Here is a 26001-nt window from a genome sequence, read left to right as displayed (position 1 = left end):
CAGCCCCAACTACCCCTTCCCCTACCTCCCCAACATCGTCTGCCGGTATTTCATCTACGGTTTGCAAGACGCGCAGAACTTGGAGAGAGTCAGGCTGCAGTTTTTTGATGGATTTGACATACCCGCCGAGCCCAGAGGAGATAAAAAGTAAGTGATGCTGGGATATTTTCTCATTTCGTTGACTTTGGAGTTTTGGTAGCACCTATTCCTCAGCGATTCATTTTGCCTTTTGCACCTTAATGGTAATGTAAAAATATACTGTACAGTATTGTTTATGTAGATGGCTAGGCTTGTAAGGATGAGCCATGATTCTAGGGGACTGAATGATAGTAAAAGGGTTTGTCCGGCCCATTGTACTTGGCATGTTCTCGATAGTTCTGCCACCTACGTACAGTAATCATTTCCTGGCGCTAACAAGGAGCTTACACTTAGTGGCGCTGTGGACGCTTTGTGGAGCATCTGCGGCGTACACCCAAAAGCCAAACTTCCTCGTATTTCCCTAAACCTCGCCGTGGGAAAGACCCAGAGCCCGACCCTGATGAGGAGCTGTCTACCACAAGGGGGCGCCGGATATTACTGATGCAAATATGTCAGTGTTACGAAGGTGGATGTACATATGAAGAGTAGTTTATGGCATTATACTCTTAATATCCAAAATAATTATTGAGGAAGAAGTGGTTTGGAGTCTTCTATGCCTCTTTCCTCTTGCAACATTTCTCTCCTCCCTCTCCTCACCATCTGGGATTTTTTTTCTCTCTTTCTCCTGCCTCTTTCAGCTAGTTTCTCCCCTCTGTGATTTCTCTTTTCCCAAACCTTCCCCTCTCTCTGGCTTCTTATCTTCTCTCTCTGTTATGTCGCTATCCTGCCATCCTTTCCATCCCCTCCTCACTTCTCCTCTTGTTTTCTCTCCTGTCCTCTCCCCCGCTTTCCTTACCAATAAGTTAAGATAAACTAGGTAGCGTAGTGGGCCTAGTGGCCGTGTGACGCAGACAATGTGAGATCAGTTCATATCTGAGACACCAGAGATGGGGATCATTTTGAGGATCTGATCTGCATTGAAGTAGTCTTAATTGATCTTATACGAGTATAAGACTCACTGACATGGTAAGTATTTAGTATGGATGATGGGTCTTAGCACCCAAGCGGTGACATGTGAAGCTGTATGACATCATCCGTTGCACACATGACAACTACTGAGTCTTAGAGACTGGGCATTTACTCTATGTGCACTCATAAATGAGAAAGGAAAAGTTCATTTACAGCAGATTTTGTTGAGAATGAGAAGATTGAATAGACTGTTAGGATACCTCCTGTAGATGTGGTCTTAAAATTTATCTTCCAGTGTGCTTGCGCTTCTTGAAAATTCGATTCTCGCGGTAAGGTTGAACAGTGACATTCTTCAAGTTCACAGTAATCTCCGTAAATAATTTCGTGTAAAAGATCATTTTGGTAAGTGTGTGTGCATGATAGTTCATAAGTATTTTAAAGAAGCCGCTGAGGTATGGAGATGATGTGCTTCAGTCCTGATCCTGCACTGCACATCCTGATTCAGTAAAGTATAATGTCATGTTATTTAAAAAAAAAAAAAAAAAAGTTTCTTTGTTAATCAAGAGCATTATACTAATACAGTACACACATATATAGTGAAAACATGTTAAACAAAAACATGCCAGACGAGGAATTTTAGTACTGCACACTTGTTAGTAAAAGCAGGTTGGTGAAGGCAACACAAGGTGCTCTAGGAGATGTGTATGAAACTTCAGTAGGTCGTTCTTGGGCAGATTTTTAGTAGTAAATGCTAAATCAACATGGGTTCAGCTGTCAGTCATTACAGAGCAACAGTTACTAATGACCTTATGAGAGAATATAGTTCGTCATAATTCAGCTATAAAATCATCAGAAATCGTAGTTCCGTTATGTTGATAATGGAGTTCACATTGATATATGGTCTACTCAAACTTAGCCCATAAATAACTTTTGTGAGGCATTTCACGGGACGCCTTGCCTTCCTACAGCTGCTCCGATGGGTACTTGAGGATATACCTGAAGGGGCAGGAGATGGAGAACGCGTATGACAACCCTGACCATGAGGTGTGTGGCAAGACCCTCCCACAGACTGTCGTGTCATTTGGCCCCAGGCTTGTCATGGTCTTCAGCTCCGGGAAGTACCAAGGCGGGAGATTCAAAGCCAATTACAAATTTGAAACAGGTACGTGCAAGAGACTCTCGAGACCATCCTGAGTAACCACAGGTGCATATGATATTCAGTAATTATTGGTAAAGTGTTTCAGCATATTATAGCACTTTCCACAGAGTTGGTAGTGTACATCTGTAGAAACTGGTAATTCAGCTTTATAAGTAGCAGTAGAACTTTACTGGCCATTTTTGTGTAAGAATAAACCTTTCCCCATGTCGGTCAATTATGAGTCAGGAAGGGATGTTTGTTGAGATATCAGTAAATGGGGAAATTGTTAATGTTATATGTCAGTGTTTATGAATACCAGGGTTTATATTTGTAGGTAAGAACAGAGTGTGAAAATTTCTTAGCATATGAGCGATTATGAAATATCTGTTTATATCTGTCTATTAGCCAATTCTTTGTTGCCCATTCAGGAGCGCTGAGACCAGGAGCTAAGCCTTTCAGTTCTTATATTTAAAGCGAGTGACGAGACATTTAACATTGAAATTTAAACCCATTGAGCCACATCCACTTGGGATGTCTTAACCCACTAGGCAAAATGGCATCAGTCTGTAAGTGTTGTGGTAACCAGTGAGGATGGTAAATAGTTTCCTGGTATACAAAAATCTATTTGGTTCGGCACTCAGATTAAAGTAATTCAGGGGTAGTGCTGCACTGAATTAGTGGACGGTGAGCACCGTATTTTGTATTCTGATATCAATTTTTCATTGCTAATCAGATTGCCTAGCTTTATAGTCTCGTATCTGTGAGTATGTAATTTGTCCAGCATGACATTAAGTGGATGGTCAGCATTGCTAGCTACATAGCTGCCGGCCCGATAACACGGGTTCTAATTCTAGCGTGGGCAGCTGATGCCACTGTACTCAGACGTCCAACCACCTTGTATGGGTTGGTAGGTAATATGATTATCCAGTGTAACACCTCTGAAAGATAATTGTGCTAGCTTGGATGACACAGTGGCCTTGTATCCTCGATTAGTGGGTGAATAACCCGCCACAGGTTCAAAGACCTAAGTTATGAAGATGAGCACACCAGCTGTGTTGCTCATGGCATCAGTCTTCACCTTTACTTTTAATGTCACAATACAGTAACAGCCAGCCCCATATTACTTCCATTGGTTGTTGGGTAGGGGCCCAAGGCCTGAAGTTAATTAACGTTTAACATTGTTTCAGATGTTTTATTCTTTGTTTACTTGCTGTAAATTTATACATTTTTCTTCTCGTAAACTTCTTGTGATTCATTATACTGTAATGTTGTTTTGCATTACGAAGAGGTGTTTGTTGTGTCTGGTAACATATTAGTCATGAACCAGAACCATGTCTCAGTTCTAGCTTTTTGACATAAAAGTAGTATTCGACTTTCACTCATTCAGAACTTTAAACGAGGATTAACTTTACACTCATGACACCGTTTTACACGAGAAACTAATAAACTTTTCCTTGCTTTCAGAATATAAAATACCCGGCACACCGTCTCCCGATGGCAACTGCACCTTCACGTACTATAGTTCAAGCCGCAAAGAGGGGCTGTTCAACTCACCCCGACACCCTGCCAACTACCCGTCCAATACCACTTGCGTATTCAACTTTCAGGCCAACCCAGATGAGCAAGTTCGGTTGGCATTTTCTACATTTGAACTCCGCAGTGATAAAAATAATCTTACTTATGGGTAAGCTGCAATGTTGTGTGTGTGTGTGTATATATATATCCCTTCGCCTTAAGGTTGCTTTCTTTAAGCAGAAAAATATCTTTCTGGAGCAGCAAGAAGTGTCATATCACCAAGATAGGGTAAGGTAGGATCTACAAACAAGGAAAGAGAAAATACGTAGTAGGAAAACCTCCAGTGGCTTGGTCATCGAAACGAGCCGCACAATATGGCACTCACCATTCAGCCTTAACAAACCAGGCTCCACCCACTGAGCTGTATAATATGGAGAGGCTATATCCTCAGCAAGCGTGTAGCTTTGGCCGCCACATTGAAGCACCACCACTCGTCGCCTCCACCATGGAAATGCAGTTGGATCACTATTCTTAGCTTGCTGTTTCTGTTTCGCTGTTGCTTACATAAGCCAAGCAGTCGGCCATGGCACTATAATTTCCGAATTCATCGGCTGGTTTCAAAAGACGTGGGCGTCGGTGGTGTAGATAAACATCATCAGCACTGCCCTGGGCCCCTGGCGGCTGTTACACAAACTATGTGGTCCTCAAAGTCAAGGATCACCTAGACATGAGAGGCACCCAGTTTCTTGCTGCAGCCTCCACAAACCCACAACATCCACTACAGTACATGACAGCACATCCACCCACACCAAGGAACATCAAAACAACACCCAGCACACGATACCATACACAATTACTGTCATCTCTTCCCCCTCGCCCACCTCAGACTAGCTTCCAGCAGCATATCCACACTCAGATCACTCGCTGCGCCATTCAGTCACTTAAAGACAACACACAGCTGCATGCACGGCCTCCTGACATCCACCCTTCTGAATCCTATCTTCCTCGTGAGGACAGGGTCCACCTGGCCAGGCTGAGATGAGGGCAGCACCATCCAGCCCTCTTAAGCTACCAGAAGAGGCTGGATGACTCCGTCGCTGATACCTGTCCAGGATGCAACACAGCACCCCATACTGTTAAGCACATTATGGAAGACTGCATTGCACACAATCACCTACGCCAACAACACAACATACACTCTCTGAGAGCTCCGTGGGAAAGCCCGGTCTCGGCCATGGCCTTCCTAAGGGACTTGGGGCTGTTCGGCCAGACTGCCTAGGGAACAGCTACTACTACTACTGCTATGTGGTCCTACCCATGAGGAAGCCTCTCCATATTGTAGAGCTCAGTGGCTCCACCTCACAAGCGCAACCAAAACTAGAAAGCACTCAGCGCATACATCCGCCAATGCCATTGCCATTAAAAAGGATCCGGATCCGGATCCGTGGAGATACTGTGTAGGATACATACTGTAGGATCCAGATCCGCCCCAACATGTATTAATTTCTTCCTTGACCCATGACCCAATCTTCCACGAAATTTTATTGAAAATCATTGAGAAGTTTTGGAGTTATTGTTCGGGACACATAGGATCCGGATCCCCCCAAAATCTAATAAATTCTTTCTTGGCCCATGACCCACCCTTCCACAAAATTTCATTGAAATTCATTGAGAGCTTTTGGAAGTATTGTGTGGACAAACAGACAGACAAACATAGGTATATATATATATAACCTCCTCCAACTTCGTTGGCGGAGGTAATAACCACAGTAACACTTACGTGTGCCACACTCTTTCTTCCCCGAAACTTCATCAGTTATATTCCATAATGTACATAATGTTTTTGAAGAAGAGCCTAGTACTATTTATACTAAACATTTTTTGTTGCTTAATGCAACCTGCATTTCTGTGAAAAACTGTAGTCTTGCTTGTCTGACTGCTTCTTTTTCAGTCTTTTCATATTCAAAATTAACAGATTTATACATAGATGTCTGCCACAGAGTTGGGTCAGCTTTAGACAGAAGATAGTCTTTACAAATATATTACGTGGTTTGTATTTCTTTACTATTTAGTCCAGTCAGTTATCCGGAAGATACTCCAGAATATTTCTCAGATCAGACAACCTAAATGCATTACCTCTGAGAGACAACAATAATATATATATATATATATATATATATATATATATATATATATATATATATATATATATATATATATATATATATATATATATATATATATATATATATATATATATATACTGTATTTCGAAACAGTACAGTGCAGCATGGTAATCCTTTCTTATAGTTTGGCAACTTTGAAATTATTGAATTCAGCTTTAGCGAGACTTTTCAAACTGGAAGGATTAGATAAAGCTTTCAAAAACTCCCTCACTACGAGGGGGTGATTTTCTCAGGTGCGTAGAACAGTCAAACCTTATATAACACTATATACAGTATATATATATATATATATATATATATATATATATATATATATATATATATATATATATATATATATATATATATATATATATATATATATATATTTGTATCTATCTATCTATCTGTATCTGTATATATACAGTATATATCCTTTGGCTGTAGGTGTTTGTACAGTATATTACGTTTTTGAGTCGAGTTCAATCACACCATAGACAATACTGCATATTTATGCACCTTGTTGCCTCACTGTAATGTAGCCCCTCACACCACAGCTGCTCATCTCATTCACCATGCTATCACTTCACACAGGCCTTCAACATAACCTCAGCAAGTGATCTCTAGGAGCATCCGGTTAAAATGGCCAGTTTCCTGCAGTCCATAGGGTTGACGTCCAGATAATCCTTGGGTAACAGCAGCAACAACCACAAGATTAACAATAACTACAACAACCCTACTGCCCTCATTTTCAGAAACCAGGAGCACTGGATGGAGATGTGTACAGGCCGGAGGGTTCAGAAGTGGAGTGAGAGAATGCTTAATGGCCGATGTTGTGGTGCTATTGTGGCTTCAGGTTCATTCGAAAGTGAACCCAATGGAGTGTCGCACGTTCCCTTTTCCTTCAGTCCATCATCCGTGATTTGAGAAATAGGAAGGGAGTTGAGGGATGTTTGTACTGTGTAAACGGGCATATTGATGCCAGTGTGTAAATATTTCGTATCCAGCTCCACATCTTCGTTTATCGTAGCGGTTCACCTTAATGCCCCTGTTTTCAGGAACCACTGTCAGGAGGACTGGGTGGAGATCTACAATGTGTACCGGCCGGAGGGTTCAGAGGTGGAGCGTGAGAAGCTGAATGGCCGATATTGTGGTCAAGCGGCACCTGGACCCATTGAGAGTGACCTGGAGGCAGTGGGGCTGAAGGTGATCCTCAGGACTGACCACGAGCATGTGCACAGCGGCTTTGAGGCCACGTACCAGTTTAAGAAGAAGGAGACTTTGTTCAGAGGTGAGGCGGGCCATGTCTGTCTCCATAAATCTGGGTGAATTTCACTTTATTCTTCGTGTTTCCTGACAATTATATTAATCTTATGAAGCTTCTCTCATACTGGAGGGGTAAATTAAGGCTATATATGTTTCTTCCATTTAAAGAAATCCCTCCAGAATAGAATTAAATCGTTTGGGGATAATAAGGATAGACTAAAGAAGACATCGTCCTTCCTAAAGTGGTTAACCCCCGCACGGTTAGGACAAATCTAGTATTCTGTTTCGGCCAACACTGACAGAGGTGTGAGTGAGTCATAGGAGCCTGAGAATTTTAAATACTGGTGACCCTAACCATCCTATGGGTGGGACAGCTCCATTTTTCTAACAGCTTACAGCATATGATTATTCTGAGCTGAGGTAAGTCCTACGATCCTAGTGGTAGGCTGCTGATGAATTAATACATCTTTTTTCTTTCCCTTTTACCCTTTGAATCTGGTGGCCTAATTTTTGGCTTATTCCTGCTGCCACCGTGCGATTTCCTGTTCTTTTAGCTCAGGAGAAATTTTTGAAGTGGTGGGGTTACATGTAGCGTCCATGAACCCCTTCACTCCAAGATGTCTCCCATACATTGAATAAAATTATGTAGCAGCAACAAGATAAATTGCAAATGGTGTCCTCAGAGTGATGCGGTTAATTTCTCAGGATCCATATTAATGTTGTCTCCGAAATGAAACTGATTTAATTTTATTCCCACTGCCTCCTAGTCGTGAACGAAATTCTCTCTCTCTCTCTCTCTTTCAATACTTGAAACAGCATTTTGCCTGCACATATCCTAGACATTAAGTGAAGTAGTGGTCCTGGTGAGGGACACCTTCTTGCAGTGGTACCGATATAACCGAGCTACTCCTCTACCTGATTATACAAGCCTCCCTCAAGTCCCTCCCTATCCCCTTAAATGAGGGTGGTGGTCTGCAGGAGAAGGGCAGGTTCAGCCTGTAGTCCACAGAGTTCATGCTCAGATAAGCTTGGACTTTCAACTGACAATAGACAATCCTCGTTGCATTTAGGGATTACTTCCAAAATTTTGCATTATCCATAATTGATGCTTATTGGTAGCAATGGAATTTTACCAATAAATTTTCTGGACTTTACCATGGACTGGATACCAAAAAGAACAAAAAGGCAACTAATATTGGGGGCTTACTGCCTGTTCTATAATACAGATTGTATCAGAGACCTACTGTTTATTCTGTCTGTAACTCAGTTCATCATATAGAGGACTTTGTGCATATTCTGTTTATCATCCAGTTCTTAATTGTCCCATCAGGGGCATGGGGGCACAGGGCTTGGCCACTTAGTTTAGATCATTAAAATGAAGGTTATACGTCATGATCCCCTGAGTAGTAGTATGTGAACAATAAATGCCATCTACCCCTTACATGGGCGACATCCGGTTGTATTGCCTTAACAAGCTGGACCACCAGGCTTCTGTTTGTTTATATGGTGATCACTAAGATAGTAAATGTTCCCTGGGATACTAGAAATAATATGGCTAGTCACTCACAGTAGAGTCACTTAAAGGTAGCACTGCATCAGGTGAACTGGTCGTAGTCAGTATGCTCATGTTAAGTTATTGCATCTTTCCATAATCAGTTAAAGATATTCTTGTAATGTATATGAACGGATAATCTGGATTATTCATAATTCAGGATAATCTTAGTCCCTACTGTAGGCTGCAGGGTGCCCACTAGCTATAGGGTACATTTGTGGTGCTGGAGGTATGGCAAAAATTGACCTTAATTTCTGTTCAAGAGTTTTCATGGAAGTACTTACCAGACGTTTATGAAAATCCATGTACAAGTAATTTAGTTTTTCTGCTTATGAATGAAACAGACTGGAAGACTAGGTGTCCCTGTTCACGCCTAGTGGTGAATTGAAGGCACCTTGTTTTTGGTCTTTGAATCTTATACTGGCAGATCGACACCCAAGTGAGCGGGAATCACCACCACCGAATGAACAAGGGCATCCCATATAAGGTCACTCATTAAGCATAACCAAGAATTTTGCTCCATTACGAAATACCAATTCAGAAAAATTAGGTTCTGGAGTTGAGTTAGGAATGACCCTTAATGATGGAATGGCTTACTGGGGGTTTTATTTAACCTCTCCAGTTCGAAACGTCCCCTGTAATCTGAACACTGTCGTATGAAGATAATAAACATTTATATAAAAAAAATCGTAGTGAGGGGCTTAATTTCACTACAGGTCTGTCATAAGCTGTATAATATTTTCTTTTAGACTATGGAGAGAATATAACGAGCGAAGGGTTATTTGGCTATATTAGCATCAGTCTGGTAATCTAGAAGGTACAAGGGCCCATTTGGAGTGACGGCCTTCCATAGGTTCGATCCTCGAGATATGACTGGAGGTTTTTCCACCGTGTAATACCAGCAAAGGGAGTGGGTTGGTCGTCCACCCTTAAGTGTACTGGACCAACGTCGCCTACCCTCAGGAACCTTCACACCTTCAAGAGAGTAACATGAGATTGGCAGTCGCTATCTTATCTCTTGTGTATAAAAGTTTCACTCTGTACTTGTTTTCAAAATGAGCCTCAGTCTTTCATGTTCTCATCCACACTAATGGGAAAATATGAGGAGTCAGGAGTACGTTTTGCATAATAATAGTATTAGTGTGCTGTTTGTGTCAGTTTCTTTTTCTTTTTATATCAGTGTCAGTCTATTCTTTTCTCCTGCAGGCTGTCGGGGGAGCATGAAAAGCAGTGAATATATTGTCTGTACTTTTCTGTACTGTATATTGGCATCAGTCTGTTTATTATGTATGCAATTATCAGTCTGGTCTTTTTGTATGTCAGTACCCATATGTTTTAGGTGCAGGAGAGACGCATTTACGTGGTGGCATCGGTGTGACTGGAGGGATTCACTGCTTAGCTCTACATACGTCCCTCGGTTCCCTCTCTATCCCTTAAAAAGAGAATGGTGGAATGCAGGAAAAGGGTAGTCCACTGGGATCACATTCAGACGAGCCTGGCATTACAGCTACGTGTGGTGCTAATAGTCTGTTTTGTTCTCTGTATATCCCTATCATTTTTTCCTGTTCTCTTTCAGATTGTGGTGAAAACATGACGAGTGAAGAGTACGGGGTGATACATTCGCCACACTGGCCCAATAAATATGACGGACCCGACCCGGACCGTCAGGGTGGAGCATTTTCCTGCACCTGGTATATTCACGTCAGGCCCTACCACAAGATCCTTCTCTGGCTACAGTCCTTCTCCGTCGAGGGCAACCCAGCTGGTGAGAGAGAGAGAGAGAGAGGTATGACAGATGTGTGTGTGTGTGGTCAGAGGTAGTATACAAGATTTGAGTTCAGCTCGTGTTGCCCTGTCTCAGTATCTGCTTTTATTGGTCATGACAGACTTCCAAGCAAAAGCAGGCAAGGAAATGGTAGGTGTGACAGCAGTAGGACGTTTTGGAATGGTATTCGGAATTCAAGAGGTGAGATACTAATGGAATTTGCTGAAAGGAAAAGTCTTTGGGTAAGTGAACACGTTCTTTCAAGAGAAACAAAGTAAGAGGGGGCTTGGAACGGACCGAATGGTGAAACAAAAAATGAAATAGTTATCATTCTCACTGCCAGATCACATGCTGGTACAATGAAAAATGTAATTGCACTGGTTAGAGTAAAATTAGCGACCACAGAATGGTAAGAAGTCAAGTACAGTAGTAGCCAATTTGATTTTAGAAGAGAGTCAAATATGAAGGCAGCAAACCTTGTTGCGGTGAAGAAAGGCAGCAAAATTTAACTTCTTAGTTCGAAATAAATCGTTGGTGATGGATAAACTAAATACTAAAACAGAGCAAATGGATGAAAACTTCACGAGAATAATAAGTGAACCAGCTCTAGAAGTAAGAGGTAAGGAAACATGAAACATGGAAAGCCAAAGCATTCACCCACAAATGCGTATCGCCCGCCATCACTAAAACACTAGATCAGTAATAGGACGCAAATCCTTTCAACCTCGACAAAACCTAATCAGTTCAGGCCTCATATCCCGGGATACTACCCAAAGAGTTTGGATACAATTTGTCCTCATGATTTTGATATTTTGGTCACACACACACACACACACACACACGCACGCACGCACGCACGCACGCACGCACGCACGCACGCACGCACGCACGCACGCACGCACGCACACACACACACACACACACACACACACACACACACACACACACACACACATGCCTGCGATAACATTATCACCTCTTTAGGCGGGGGTTAACAAAAAATGGTAAAATCGAAAAAAGTCTTAGGACTTCTCCCGTCGCTTTTCGCTATGTGTTCCCGTCTTAAAAAAAAAAAAAAATGGTAATGGGAGGTAAATCATCGCACCTTTACCAGAATCTGATCAGTTCAAGCCACGTATCCTGAAATACTGCCCACAACGTTTGGTTACAATTTGCCCGCTTGATTTTGAGATATTTTGGTAACACAGACACATACAAACACTCACAAAGACACAGGCGATTACATTATCGCGACGCTAGTCGGGTGATAAGAACAGCAAACTCTGAGAGAGTATAGAGCAACTTCAAATGAAACGAAGAAACATGTTTTTGTAGGCACAAGGAGAGAGGACCCTGAAGCAGCCGAAGTAAGAAAACTATTAACGGGGGAGAAAATGAAGGCATTCGAAATTTTACCTTGAAAAGACTAAAAAGATGAAGGACTGGAGGAAGCCTGAATGAAACCAAACGGCAGCTCAGTACGTGAAGAAATATTTGGGCAAGTAACAAACAGTAGAAATAAGGTGGTCAAAGTAGCAGATGAACTTTATACAAAACTTTACAACAACGGTACCGCGGTTGAAGAGGCAGTTCAGGATAGAAATACAGTGGAAACAATTATCCCCAGCGTTACATTAAATCAAGTAAAGAATGCTTTTGAGAGGAATGAAGAGGGGTAAGGCAGGAGGTGATGATAGTATCACTGCTGATCTTATTAAGGATATAGGTGAATTTGTATTAAATGGATTAGCAAATCTACCTACGAAATACCTGGAAATTGAAGATGTTCCCAGATCCAGGAAAAATGCGTTTATTACTCATCGTCACACGCAAAAAAGTAACATTAAAGACCTAAAGAACTACTGTCTAGTTAGCTTTCTCCATGTTGTGGACAAACTTTTCACAAACTTTTTAACGAATCAAATCAGACCTACCTTAGATGCAAATCAGCCGAGAGAGGAGGAAGGATGTCGAAGTGGTTACTCGACAGCAGACCATATTCAGGTTATTAGTCAGATTATTAAGAAAATATCAAAATATAAGAAACTTTTGTTCATGGCAATTGTTGAAAGTGAAAAAGTAGATGATTCAGCCGAGAAAGCTGCAGTGGTAACGGCAATACGAAGACAAGGTGTAAAAGAAATGTACGCTAAAGTACTAAAAGGTATTATTAAGAATAACACGCCCATATAGAGCTCCATAAGGATAGCCAGGAAATATCAGTAAAGAAAGGTGTTAGACAGAGAGACATAATTTCACCCGAGTTGTTCACTGCGTGCCTGGAGGACTTCTGAGATTATTAGAATGGGATGCCAAAGGAATTAACGTAAATGGTAAGAGAGTGACAATGTTAGATTTGCAGGGGAGGAACTACAAGGAAAGATAGGTGATCTGAATAAGGAGAGCCTGAAGGATGGTTTGTGAGTGAATATGAGGAAGACGAAAATTATGTTTGACACGTTCATTCGCATCCAGTAAATATAGGAGACAAAAAAGTAGAATATGTTGAGAAGCACGTACTCTAGGATAGGCATTTCAGGCAGACCCAGTTCATGACAGTGGAATCAAGCAAAGCATAGGAATGAGATGAAGCGCTTATGCCAAATTAAGTAATAACATGAAGGATAAACAATTACCATTATGCCAAGAGAGGTGTTTAAGTAATCATTGTGTCCTTTCTGTTTTGGGAAAAGTGGTCTAACAATATCCTTAGAATGTGAACTTGGGAGTGATGAGAGAGGAGTGGAAAGAATTATGTTAGGGGTCACATGGAGAGATAGAATCACCACTTCCCAGATGAGGGGACAGACAGAAATAGAGGATATAATCACTACAGTCAGAGTGCATAAATGAATATGGGCAAGTCGCGTCCTTCGTAGAATAACATTTGTGCAAGCAGCGTAACTGAGCGGCAGCCTAGAGATGGAGTGAGAGGACGAGATGGGAAGATGAAATTCAAAGATGCGATGGGTGTGGTTGGAACAGACGAACAGCCACCGGGGCAGAGTGGATAAAGCTGGGAGAGCCCTTTATCTTGCAGTGGACTGACTTAGACTGATGATAATGATAATGATGATGAGGTCAGCATATTAAAGTACATGATGCAGCAAACTTGGCATTATTTAACCTGTGCAAAATAAGTGTAAAAGCAGAGGGTGATCCCAGGTTTGAAGTTCTAGTGGTCACCAAAAATCATTTTTTTCTAACTGATTACATGATTACATCACTTCCTTTTGCAAACAACTGACGATCGTTAAGACTTTGGTTGTTGTTCCTCAACAACAGCTTTACAAGGTGTTGATCATGCCAGTGACCATCGCTGAAGTTGGTCATAGTAATTTAACAATGAACGTAATGAAAACGACCATTAAGTCCAAAATGTAGCAAGACAGACTCAATGTCTGCTTTTGCCCCCAGGAACATAAAGGTCAAGTAACTACATATTAATAAGTACCCGAAAAGCGTCTGTGAAAAATGTTCTTGAGGTTACTTTCTGAGTGAGCAAAGGGATGTCATCCGAATTCATATTTTATATATATATATAATGCAGATTATTGTTAATGACTGTTATTCATGATATTCCAGTTAATGACATCACGGTAAAAAGGCTTCCATTTGTATCCATTTTCAGGTCTCCATTTCAAGTGTATCTGTGTTTTACAATTTGACATTCCACATCAAGAACAAATTTTTTTTTGGGGGGAAGATACTCCATATCTCCTTGAAGGGAGCCTGATTTACTGACTGACTACCCAAACCATACATCCCTGAAACAGAATCCTGGATCTAACCCCAAAGTGTGCAGTTTCTATATATCCATCCATCCATCATCCAGTCCTATGTTGCCTCATGAGGAGCGTACGAGCCCTGGGCTAGGCAAGTTGGCCCTGACATTTAAGGTGAGAGCGACCAGCCTCACTCATCCCTGAGTGGCATTACGTGAGCAGTAAACCCCAACCACCCCTTGGATATAAACCTGCACCGGCTCAATCCGATTAGCACCATAATTACCCACTAAACCACCAGGCGCCATAATCTGGTTATATGGTTACCACCCAGGGTAGTAAAATGGTTTCCTGGTGTAAAGGGAACCATTTGGCTTGTCACTCAGTGTAAAGTCACCCATAGGCAGAAGGAATATATATATATATATATATATATTTGTGAGTGAATGCCATGCATTTTTTCTGTCCCTGTTGAGTATGGTTTGTTTACATGTGTATGGCTGCGGCTTGTGTATATGAATGCAATGTGTGTGTTAATCATTATCTCTCATCAAAACCCATTTGTTGGCAGACCGAGGGTGCCCAGCTGCAGTAGTACGAGTTTGGCCAGACTTGGACAAGATTCCCATTGAGCTGTGTGGAGAGGGACTCAGTGAAGATGCTGCTATGATCATCTCTAAATCTTCCCTCATGAGAGTTGCATTTTTAACTGCTGATAAAGCCGTTGGAGCAAAAGGATTTGAAGGCATCTGGACGGAAATTCAGGATAGTAAGTTGCACATCCTCAACTTAACAACTTCCAACGAAGTTTAGTTACTAGTATTCTTTTACAGTGAAATCATTATCCCAATTCCGACGAAAGAGATATATTTCACATGCCCCTTTTAATTAGTCACTCCCTTGACCTTTAAGTTTAAAAAGGGGGTTCCTCACCCATATCAGGTGCTTTTTCGTTTATACGTCCTCCAGTCGTTTCAATACATCGTCAATTTCTCAGCTTCATCAGCTTCCACACCTCACTTTCTAATACTTGCGAAGCTGCCAGCCCGTTAGTACCATAGTTCGAATCCTGGTGTGTACCGTGTGGGCAGCTGGTGTCACTCGACTCAGGTGTCCATCCACCCTTTATGGTTTGGTACGTAAAATGATTACCAGTACCTAGGATAATACCTGGGGGAGGTAACCATAATAACCTGAATGATGCAGTGGCCTTGTACCACAGACGCAAATGTTTAAGTTACGGAGATGAGCACTGTGACTAAGTGCCTCATGATACATGCCCCCGCCTTTACCTTTATCCTCATTTAAACATACTGTATTCTTCTGCCCAGTTACCAACTGATTTCCATTCACGAAGACATGAACTACTGTTTCTTGTCCTGTAAGCCCTACAGACCACTGACACTCCTTAACAGCACCATTTTCACTGCTTCTACTCTAGACCCTTCACACTCAATGCCATTACAGTATCTCACAGCAATGAATTAATTTGGGCACAAACACATTTTCATGCAATCCTCTTGCCCGCTCCATAATATGTCCTCTTTATTATATCAAAGCTTAGCACCAGCCACTTTTATTTCTCAAGCCATACTATATACATTTCATACTGTTTTCAGTTACTACACTGAGGTTAATTATCTGTTAAAGTCTTTATTCATTCACTAGCACATCTCACTGAGAGTCACCTTTTCTCAGCAGCCTCATTGAGTCAACTTTCTCAGCAACTTTCTCATTATTCATATCTACCTTTACTTTCAATTTACTCCACTCACAGACATTAACAAATCACTCTCCCAAACCCCACAAAGGGGGACTAACCCCCTATAAAACCCTATACCTGCACTATAAAACTGTTCAGCGATAGAAAAATACTCTCAAATATTGTAATGAGCATGATAAAATGTCATTCTACTGTCAAGCTGCCAGGAAACTGTGTTTGGGTGATGAGATGTATGATGTGGCTTTCGATTTTTGAGCTTCACAGGGAATTTTCGTAAGAAAATTCATTCATTTGCTGTGACGGATAATGACATATGCTGGTTAATGCAGTGGTGGATAGTAGAGTTTACCTTATAAAATGTGAGATACAAAAGTTTTCGCCACCATTTTTCTCCCAACAAACGTTTTTCATAATTCATTCATATATATATATATATATATATATATATATATATATATATATATATATATATATATATATATGTATATATATATACAGGGCGACCCAAAAAAAACTCCCACATTTTGATCGGCTGTAGCACTGGCAGTAGTGAGGCGGGAGGGGCGGGACTAGGGTCTGTTGGTAGCCCAACCCCAACCATCCTCAGTCGCCAACATGGCGTAGTCGGGAGCCCACCGTGCGTTTGCTGTCGAAGCATTCTTCACAAACAACCGTTCCGTGATCACTGTGCAGAGGGCCTTTCAAAGACGTTTCAGTATTCCACGGAACCAAAACGTTCTAGATCGGAAAACCATCATGCAGTTGGTTGAGAATTTCAGGGCAACAGGCTCAGCTTTAAAAAGAAAATCACCTGGTTGACCTAGGAGCACTTGTACGCCTGAGAATATTGAAGCATTGAGGCGATCTGTTGTGCAATCTCTGAGACGTTCTGCGCGAAAGCATGCTTTAGCTGTAGGGATATCCCGGGAAACTGCAAGGTGAATCTTACACAAAGACCTTCACTTCCATCCATACAAAATGATGGTTGTGCTAGAACTCAATGCGAGAGACTGGATAAGTCAGGGAGTTATGGGAGACCAAACAAAACAAACAAAATTTTCACTATTGGTCTGAAGACAACCCTTACATGCTACACAAAAGACCCTTGCACTCCGATTGAGTGGCTGTGTGGTGCGCTGTTGCCAATGTTGGCATCGTGGGTCCTTATTTCTTTGACGAGGGTGGTGTAACTGTTACCATAACTTCTGACCGTTACATTGATATGCTTGAAAACTTTCTAAGGCCACAACTCGAACACCTTGAGCTTGAAGAACTCGATGTGTGGTTTCAGCAAGATGGAACTACGGCACACACAGCTCGAAGATCATTGCAAGTGCTGAGGGAAATGTTTCCAGATCGGGTGATCTCGTTGCGTGGCAATGTTCGGTGGCCGGCCCGTTCCCCTGACCTCGCCTGTTGTGATTTTTTTCTGTGGGGCTACCTTAAATCGCGAGTGTATACTCATCGACCCCAAACTCTTGAAGCCCTTAAGGTTGCTATTCAGCAGGAGAGAGCCGCTGTTCCACCCGACATGACCCGTCGAGCCATGGCAGCCTTCAGAAATCGCCTCCAAGCGTGTATAGAGAATGACGGTCACCATTTGGAGGATGTCATATTTAAAACATGATGAATAAAAACTGTATTGAATGAAGTTTCATGTGTACAAATAATATTTTGATTATCTTTAACCATTTTTTTTTCATTTACCTTTGAAATGTGGGAGTTTTTTTGGGAGTCACCCTGTATATATATATATATATATATATATATATATATATATATATATATATATATATGTATATATATATATATATATATATATATGTATATATATATATATATATATATATATATGTATATATATATGTATATATATATATATATATATATATATATATATATATATATATGTATATATATATATATATATATATATATATATATATATATATATATATATATATGGGTAGATATATATCTGTGTGGGTGAATTATTGAAGACAACCATTTACTATTCTGGGTGGTAACAATATAACCAAATTTTGGCACCTGGTGGTTTAGTGGGTAATAACGGTACTCCAGTCGGATTGAGCCGGTGGAGGTTTATATCCAAGGGGTGGTTGGGGTATATTGCTCACGTAATGCCACTCAGGGATGAGTGAGGCTGGTCACTCTCATCTTAAATATCAGGACCAACTTGCCTAGCCCCGGGCTGCTACGCTTCTCAGGGGACGATGTAGGATTGGATGATGATGATGATGATGAAGTCTCATATATTCTCTTCTATTTCCAGGCCCAAAATGTGAACAGTTCCTCTGCTCAAAGAGCAACTTCTGCATATCTAAAAACCTTCGCTGTAATGGAGTTCCAAACTGTGGCTATGGTGACCTATCAGATGAAGAAAACTGTGAGTGAGACTTTTATTTAATATATTGTCAGCAAAAAACGCTCATTTTTAATCTCATCAGTGTATGCAATAAGTATTTATCATTAGAGCTAACGATATAATGGCTTTGCATTACTGTATTCCAGTTTTTTGTGTGTCACTTATTCATGCATTAAAAAAAAAAAAAAAAGAAAGAAAAGTTGTTAAAAACAAAGTAGGTGAAAGTTTTAGCAGAGTTGTGTGTAGAGATAGACAATTGAGGAAATTTGGGAGCGTTGTGGTGCTGATGTGGATGTGATAAAAAGTGTTAGGAGTACCCTGAGGTGGGTTGGCCAAACGGAGAGAACAGAGAGTTAGAGATTGACAAGGAGAGTGCATGTGAGATGACTGGAGAGAAGAGGGTAGGGAGTCTGAGGGATGAGGTGAAGGGATGGGGTGGAGAGGTATTTGAATGAAGGCATGGCCTAGAGGGAGGACAGCCCAATGGCAGAGGACAGTGTGACATGGAGGTGATTTGTTTATGGCCACCTCGTCCAGCTTTAAGGCATCTGGCTATAAATAGATAAGGAGAAGTTTTACATGGAAATAAATCAGGTGCAAATTTCAGTTGAAGATAAAGTAGGTACCTGCATTATAGGAAGAGTTTAGTTAGACATAATCTCTAACTGAAAAGCTTGGTTGTTGTTAAAATGTGTGGAAGTTTTAACTGAATATACGAGTAAAGTAGGTGTTCACCTTCCTGTTGCACTAGATTTATGTAAAGAGAATAGAAATTTCTCTCGAATGGTGAAATATAATAATTTTTTTTTTATATTGTGCTCAGAAAGGTTGTTGGGCTGGTAGTTTTCTGCATTTTGGTATCCTAGGTTTCTTTTCAACATAGTATTATTATCTAACATTAACATAAGTACAGTGTAAGGAATGTCGTTTGTAGTTGAAGAGGTAATTACTGAACAACCTAATAATAAAGCTGTGTGGTAAAGCGTATGGCACTAGATATATCCACCTACTGCAGCAAAACTAATACCTTGGTCCAAGCCACTTACCACCAACTTTTTGAGATGGAAGGATGGAATCGAAGTGTTGTGTATAAAGGACAAGGTGACTTGGAGGCTTTTTGCTCGTGGCCATCCCATCCAGGATAAAGGCCTCTGGGTATGATTGACAGTAAACTGAAGACTGCCTGAAAGTGGTGACTACTACTACCCTATTCCAGGTCTGAAAGCGCCAGTAGTGAACGTGTTACTGCTGGTGGGCGTTGGTCTGGGCATCTCTTCAGTGGTGGTCATTGTGGTGTGCATCTGGTGTCACCGCAAGACAGTTAAGCAGCGCCAGCTCCGTGCCATGGCCATGCCCGTCCACGTGTGTGAGCGTGGCGCGCGCTTCGCCTCAGTCGACAGTGTAGGCCACAGCGGTATTAACGTACATCATGTTGACCCTCACCCATATCCCTTACCCGAACCTAACCCTCTCACATAATACTCCCCCTGACTTAATTTAACGTAGTCTAACCAAACCTAATCTAACTTGTCCTAATCTGCTTTACACAAATCTAACCTAACCCTTCCTCATAACACATCTAACTCGATAATCAACATACTCAGACCTAACCTAATCAAACCTTTCATAATATACCTTAATGTGACCTGACTCAACAGTCTAGCCTAGCCTAGCCTAGTCTAACTTAACCTAACCTCTAACCTAACCTAATCTAATGAAATCTAACCTAACCTTACCTGGCTAAACCTCTATGCCAGCCTAACTTATCTGAATATAATGTTTCCAAACCTAATTGATCCTAGCCTATTATAACCTCGCCTACTTCCATACCCTCTACTCTTCCCTAACCTAATCTGACTTCCCATAACTTTGACCTGACAACCTAGTTTTACCTAATCTAAACAACCTAACCTAACCAGCCCTCAACCACTAAACCAAGCCCAGTTTTGATTAACCTGCCCTTCTCTGAAATGAACAGTTGGTCATTGATCTTTGTTTTCTGTCATTCCACCTTGCCTTCTTTTGTTCCCCCATTGACTTTCTTTCACTCCATCTGGAGCTCCACCTTTCCTGTCTATCCGGGCCTTCCTTCACCCTACCTATCACTCCTTCTCTCTGCCTTAACATCCCTCCCTCCATTTCTATTCCCAGTGCTTCGCCTAACCTGGCCTTTCTAACCTTCCTTTGCCACTCTCACCATTCCTCCGGTTCATCTTACCATCCTTTACTGCATTTAATTTTCCCATCTTCCACCTAACCTTGCCTAACTAACTGACCTTCATCCCTCTTGTTTTTTCTTTACTCCTCTGAACCTGCCTTCACTTCACTTGATTCTTCGTCACTCCACTTAATTTTCCATCACTCCACATAACCTTTCTTCGCGGTACTCATCTTGTTTCACTTCCTTCGCTGCTCCCTGTGTTCCTCTGCGCCACCTGGCCCTTTTGCACTCCATCCTTTGCCCTCATTCACATCGCCTGGTCCTCCACGACTTCATCTCTATATTTTATCTACCATACATTGTTACTCCTGATCCTTCTTCATTTCCTTTATACACACATCACTGGTTAGGACTTCTGTGTGTCTGAGGGTCGTACTCTAAGTGGTTTTGTAAATTTTGTAACTCATCTTTCTCAGCAGTTTATTCTGCACATCACACGTAGATACACCCTTGTATGGAATTGATGAACTGTGACAGTTTGAAAAGTATACAAGCTGCATACAAGAGGATGTTAAGGTGTAATATACAAAATAAAGAGTCATGGGTGAGGTGCTGTATAACCTCCAATTCCACATAAAAGACGAATCTGAGTCTTAACCAGCCTTTGTATGGAGATAATCCAAGACGGACACGGTACCATAATACTCTACGTCTTCGCTAAAGTAATGCCTTTTCATTGTTTATTTTTCCTGCTATTAATAATTCGCAGTTTAAGAGAGACCTTTTGAATTAAACAGTTGATGAAGACGGCAGGAACCCAATCATTGTAATTTTTTTTTTTTTTTTTTTTTTTTTTTTTTTTTAATGAGTAAAATCACCAAGAGTTAGCTTGATATAAAAATTTTACTGAATGGGTTAACATCATGTTTTACATTATGCCAGTTGAACGTTCACAGCAATGCATACACAAATGGCCAAACAGATTGCTCCAGCGCCAATCAGAAACGGGGAAGGCAGACCGAAAATTAGATGGAAAGATGAAATCTGTACATATGCTGGACATGGATTAGTTAAGCTTAGGCTATCAGTCATTAGGTCAATATAGAGATTTACTGTGGAAAAAAAAGACTTCATCCAGTGATGTACTGTCTAGGGATGATTACGATGACTGGAATTTCATTCCTGGTTCACTGTAATTCAAAATTCAGTGACTTATGAACGGTAATATAGTAAAGTGATTGCGACTTGCTATGGTTTCAGACCTCATCAATCAGGCGTCCTAATTTATATTCCACACTTATTGTTTCTTAATGGTTATATTCAGATTGTTTTATTCGACGTACCAACAAAATTTTCATATAGAAGGAATTAACGAATGCTATATCTGACTCCTCCAGGATGGTAGAAAAATCACTCCATATCTGAATAATAGTTATCTAGAGACAGAAGGAATAAAATATAAAACACATCTTTTGGTGGAAGAGGTTGGCTAGATTCAGTGCCATTGATTACAGTGTGTTTCTGCTGAGTCTTTCTTCCAAACACTGTACGGTTTGGTGCCAGTTGTAGGTTTCTTCACTAATTCACTTTAATCTTGGTACAAATGATTCTCGGACAAACACCTGTTGACATTTTTCTCAGGGTGGTTGTTGGTGGCGACCATAATCCAGTCATTTGATGTATTTCAGCCTGCTTCTTCCTTTACCTTTATCAATTTTTTCTGTGTCTGTCTTCCACATTTCCTGTTTCTCCCAGCCTTCCTGTCTCTTTTTATAATTCTTTTCACTTCAGGTGGCTTTACACTGGATGACAAACCTAATGGTTTCTGTAACCCCGAATAACGGGGTGATGTTGAGCCTACTATGGTGCCTCTGTTAACTGAGTGGAGAGACGCAAATGTAGTTTCCATCCGGGAACCAAACTTCACACTCTTCCCTACCCCCCACTGTGGTGGGGAGCTGTCTGCTGCAAGGGAGCATCATTTTACTGCGCGGGACGACCCTGCAGGGGCGTTGCTTGCTTGTGGTTGATGGGTCCGCTTGACCAGACAGACCGGGTTCGCTCAGCAACATCTTTTTCATTTTTTGGATTTAGACCATGTAAAGGATTTTATGGGGTCAAAGGTCAAACCATTCAAGAACATTTTTAGTAGTAGACTAGTACTGTAGGTACAACGGCAGTCATGTCTGAACCTAAAACCAGTGAACTGCAGGAAAATAATGCTGCAGGCCACCAAGGTCTTGTCGGAGGTATGGAGAAGTTGAGGGATGTGTGTGCATCCTGGCACGTCCTCCATTGAAGTGTATTGGCGTCACTTCAGACAGACGATCACATATCTTGGGAAATGAGGCAAAGAGAATCTTCAGACTTTTAGAGTTTACCCTTTTTGCGAGAAGTGCTGTAGCTGTATCGAGACATCCTGTATTTCCTTGGAAATATTGGCAGTCTATGATAGATACTGTTTTGTATATAGTGTTGTATACCTTTGAGAACACCCATACCTGTGTAAATTATTCAGAGTTTGCTTACATGAATAGGGATTATAGTACATGAAAGCTGTGTGTGTAAATTTCTGCAGTACTTGAAAACACGGTTATACATCCATCACTTCCTACCTTTCCCCTTTAACCCATCCATCCCTTCACTTCCAGTATACCTTTTCCATCAGTATCATTCTCTCACTGCTTACCCTCAAATCTGTACATAATGAAATTACTGTAAACATTGTAATGCGATTTTCATGTCTACATTCTCAAAACCAGTTAAACGTAGAGTAGTTCATCGATCCTGATTAGAGTGTACAGTACTTTCATAATGTTCTCAATGACTAGTACAAAATTAATCGCATTCTCTGGCCATACATACATATATATTGCAGTACTAAGTTCAAACCCTTGGAGGTATAGGTGAGATGGAGGTGTAGGTGAGATGTATTGGCCAGATTCTTGTTGGCTTCAAATTCGTAACTCCTCTTCCTGAGTGATTAATAACAGTACAGTGCGTTTTGTGAGTGCGTGACGAGCGAGCGAGCGCCATGTTATCACAGTTTTCCTCTGATATATTATTTTTTCATGATGGTAACTGAACAGTGAAAAATATGCTGGAAAGAAACACATTATCTCACTTATCCCCCCCCCTCCCAGACACACGTCAAAGTGAATGCGATAATACAGCTCGGGGTTTGTTTGAGAAACATGATTTCCAACGGTACGCGAGTGCTGGTGTAAAGTGAGGCACCATAGCATTCAACAAACGCGCAGTGCTAGATTCTGCAATATCTGCAGCCAAACTGCCATGTCGACGAAAATTAAACAATACAGACCGTTAATGACGAGATGATTAAAGCCAGAAGTGGGGAGTTTCACCATCAAACAGCAAAAATGTTAATGCAGCTGTATTGGCGGAATCTCCGTTATTTCATTGCTAAGGCTGATGCCAAAAACAGTGTTACGCTCTAAAATCTTTTAGAAGTTGATTTCGCAATTGAGGTGTTCACTGATTAGAGCCAAACACTCCTTGGGAAAATTGAGATTCTAAGGGGTTCTTACGCCTTTATCGGTGAATTTTTAGTTGATAAAATTTATTGAATGAATGTTTCACATGCAGAAAGAATTTCAGCTCTCCTTCACATAGGAGTAAAGTTATTAGCTTCTGCATAGCTTGACGGTCGGGCCGGGTCGGGCCGCTCATTTCCAAACTTAACTGTGGGTAAACATCGCTTGCTCGCTCGTACTTATACAGCACACCTTAATATTGTCTTGTTTTTGTCTGGTGCAGTTACGTTGGTTTAAAGTTTTATAAATAAGTTTAGTGATTTACTTGCACAACGAACTTAACCTCTTATGCGTCGTTTGGATGGCAGTATATTGATGCTGATGGTAATGATATGGTGGTATGGTAGTAAGCTGTATAAATGACATATAAGGGAATATTCCAGTGTAACATGCAAATTAAGCTGCAGTGGAAGAGGTGGTGCAAAGTCTCAAATGTCAGTAGGAATATGGTACACCGCTGAATTACGATGTGTGTATGTGTGTTCGTAAATCACATAACCCCTTGACATATTATGAAATACGTTTACTTTTAAAATATACATGCCATGGATGAGTATTAAAATTAGTATTGACCTAAGCAGTAAAGTTGTAGTGCTTCACGAAAAATATTCATTCAAGTTGAATATGTTTCAGATATTAGGATGTCTTTTTATATTTCATTCTTGTCGTCGCTTAATGCTTTAATTCAGTTTAGGATAGACTTTTCTAACTGTGTGGGTTAGATGGAGCCTTACTAGATCCCTTAGATTACAGGAAGCGTTTCTTAAGTTGAATAAAATTGCCTGGTAGCACCAAGACTAAACAAAAAGGACCTAGCCCGGATTTAAGGGATTTATGGCACTTAGACAATGCACTCCTAAATTCCTCCTAACCCCAGGTTTTAAAAAATCGTCAGATGGAAACAAGAATGAGATAATTCGTCCTCGGGCTGGAAGGATTAACTCTGAAAGTGGTTACAGCCAGTCCCATACAGGCAGCCTCAGTATAAGTAGGAATGTGTGCCAGGCGTCACAGCTTACCCCACACAACTGGAACTGTAATTGAGGGATCTGGCTAATAAGGTTTAAAGATAACAGTGGAACTTTAATAGGATTTTTCTTTAAGTTACTGCACCTTTAATAACAAAAGATTGCCATAAAATGTAGTATATACTCGTAAAGGGGACTAAATACATTGCCCCCTTCAAGGTGCTGGGATCAGAGGATTGACTACCAACTTCTTGAATTTCCCTTTGCTGAGTAGTCTTATGGTTTTAACCTCTTACAAGGACATAATGCTGCTGCTGATGATGATGATGACTGACTATCATTTTCCTCTGCAGGGTGACCGTAATCTGTCGCCGGTGCTGGGAGCGTGCCAGGCCCACCACCTGAGCCGCACGTCGTTACGCACGGAGACAGTGGTCTGAGACTACGCCCAGCACCACCCCCCATGTGGCCTCAGTGGCTCTGGGGGTGGTGCTGAGGACTCGCGTGCACCCACCCCCACTGCATCCTCACACCACGAGCTGCTCATGTACTGAGTGTGTGGACGGCACCAACCCCCCTAGGCCGTATTCTTCTGATGTACTGTGTGTGGACAGTTCAGTACCTCACCACATCCTCATGTACTGAGTGTGTGGACAGGACAACACACCCCACCACATCCTGACACCACCAGCTGCTGATGTATATACTGAGTGTGTGGATGGAACTACACCCTCCTATATCCATGTTTCCATGTGCTGAGCATGTGGACAGGACGACATCCCCACCGTACGAGTATCCTTACACCACCAGCTCCTCACGTGCAGTACTGAGTGTGGATGGGACGACACCCCTAGGCCTGTATTCTTGTGGGTTTAGGATTGTCCCTTAGCTCTTCTTCCTTATCACTTATTTTTGGATAAAGGACTTTAATATTCTCTTGTATGTAACACAAAGTCTTTATTGCCACCAGAAAGATGTCTCAAACGTTTGTCTTTACAGACCATTGGTCGTGCTGGCATGTGCAAGTTCTTTCACC

At 41.3% G+C, this 26001-nt stretch overlaps 1 protein-coding gene across 1 annotated transcript in view; it reads left to right on the top strand.

Moving 5' to 3' along the window:
• Positions 1–25780, top strand: part of LOC145418813 (tolloid-like protein 1) — a 148331-nt gene extending 122551 nt beyond the window's left edge. The window contains exons 7-15 of the mRNA XM_080287145.1: positions 1–147; positions 2016–2209; positions 3650–3869; positions 6924–7156; positions 10260–10448; positions 14745–14942; positions 18190–18303; positions 19499–19704; positions 25319–25780. The exon at positions 1–147 is cut by the window's left edge and continues 91 nt beyond it. Coding sequence (XP_080143271.1) covers positions 1–147; positions 2016–2209; positions 3650–3869; positions 6924–7156; positions 10260–10448; positions 14745–14942; positions 18190–18303; positions 19499–19704; positions 25319–25405 — 1588 coding nt within the window. The 3' untranslated portion in view covers positions 25406–25780. The remainder of the gene's footprint in view (positions 148–2015; positions 2210–3649; positions 3870–6923; positions 7157–10259; positions 10449–14744; positions 14943–18189; positions 18304–19498; positions 19705–25318) is intronic.
• The last annotated feature ends 221 nt before the right edge of the window (positions 25781–26001 follow it).

Source organism: Coenobita brevimanus, chromosome 116, assembly GCF_032717465.1.
Source record: "Coenobita brevimanus isolate Jiangsu-jjx chromosome 116, ASM3271746v2, whole genome shotgun sequence".
In the NCBI taxonomy this organism is placed as follows: domain Eukaryota; kingdom Metazoa; phylum Arthropoda; class Malacostraca; order Decapoda; family Coenobitidae; genus Coenobita; species Coenobita brevimanus.
This window is presented reverse-complemented; position numbering and strand designations above follow the sequence as displayed.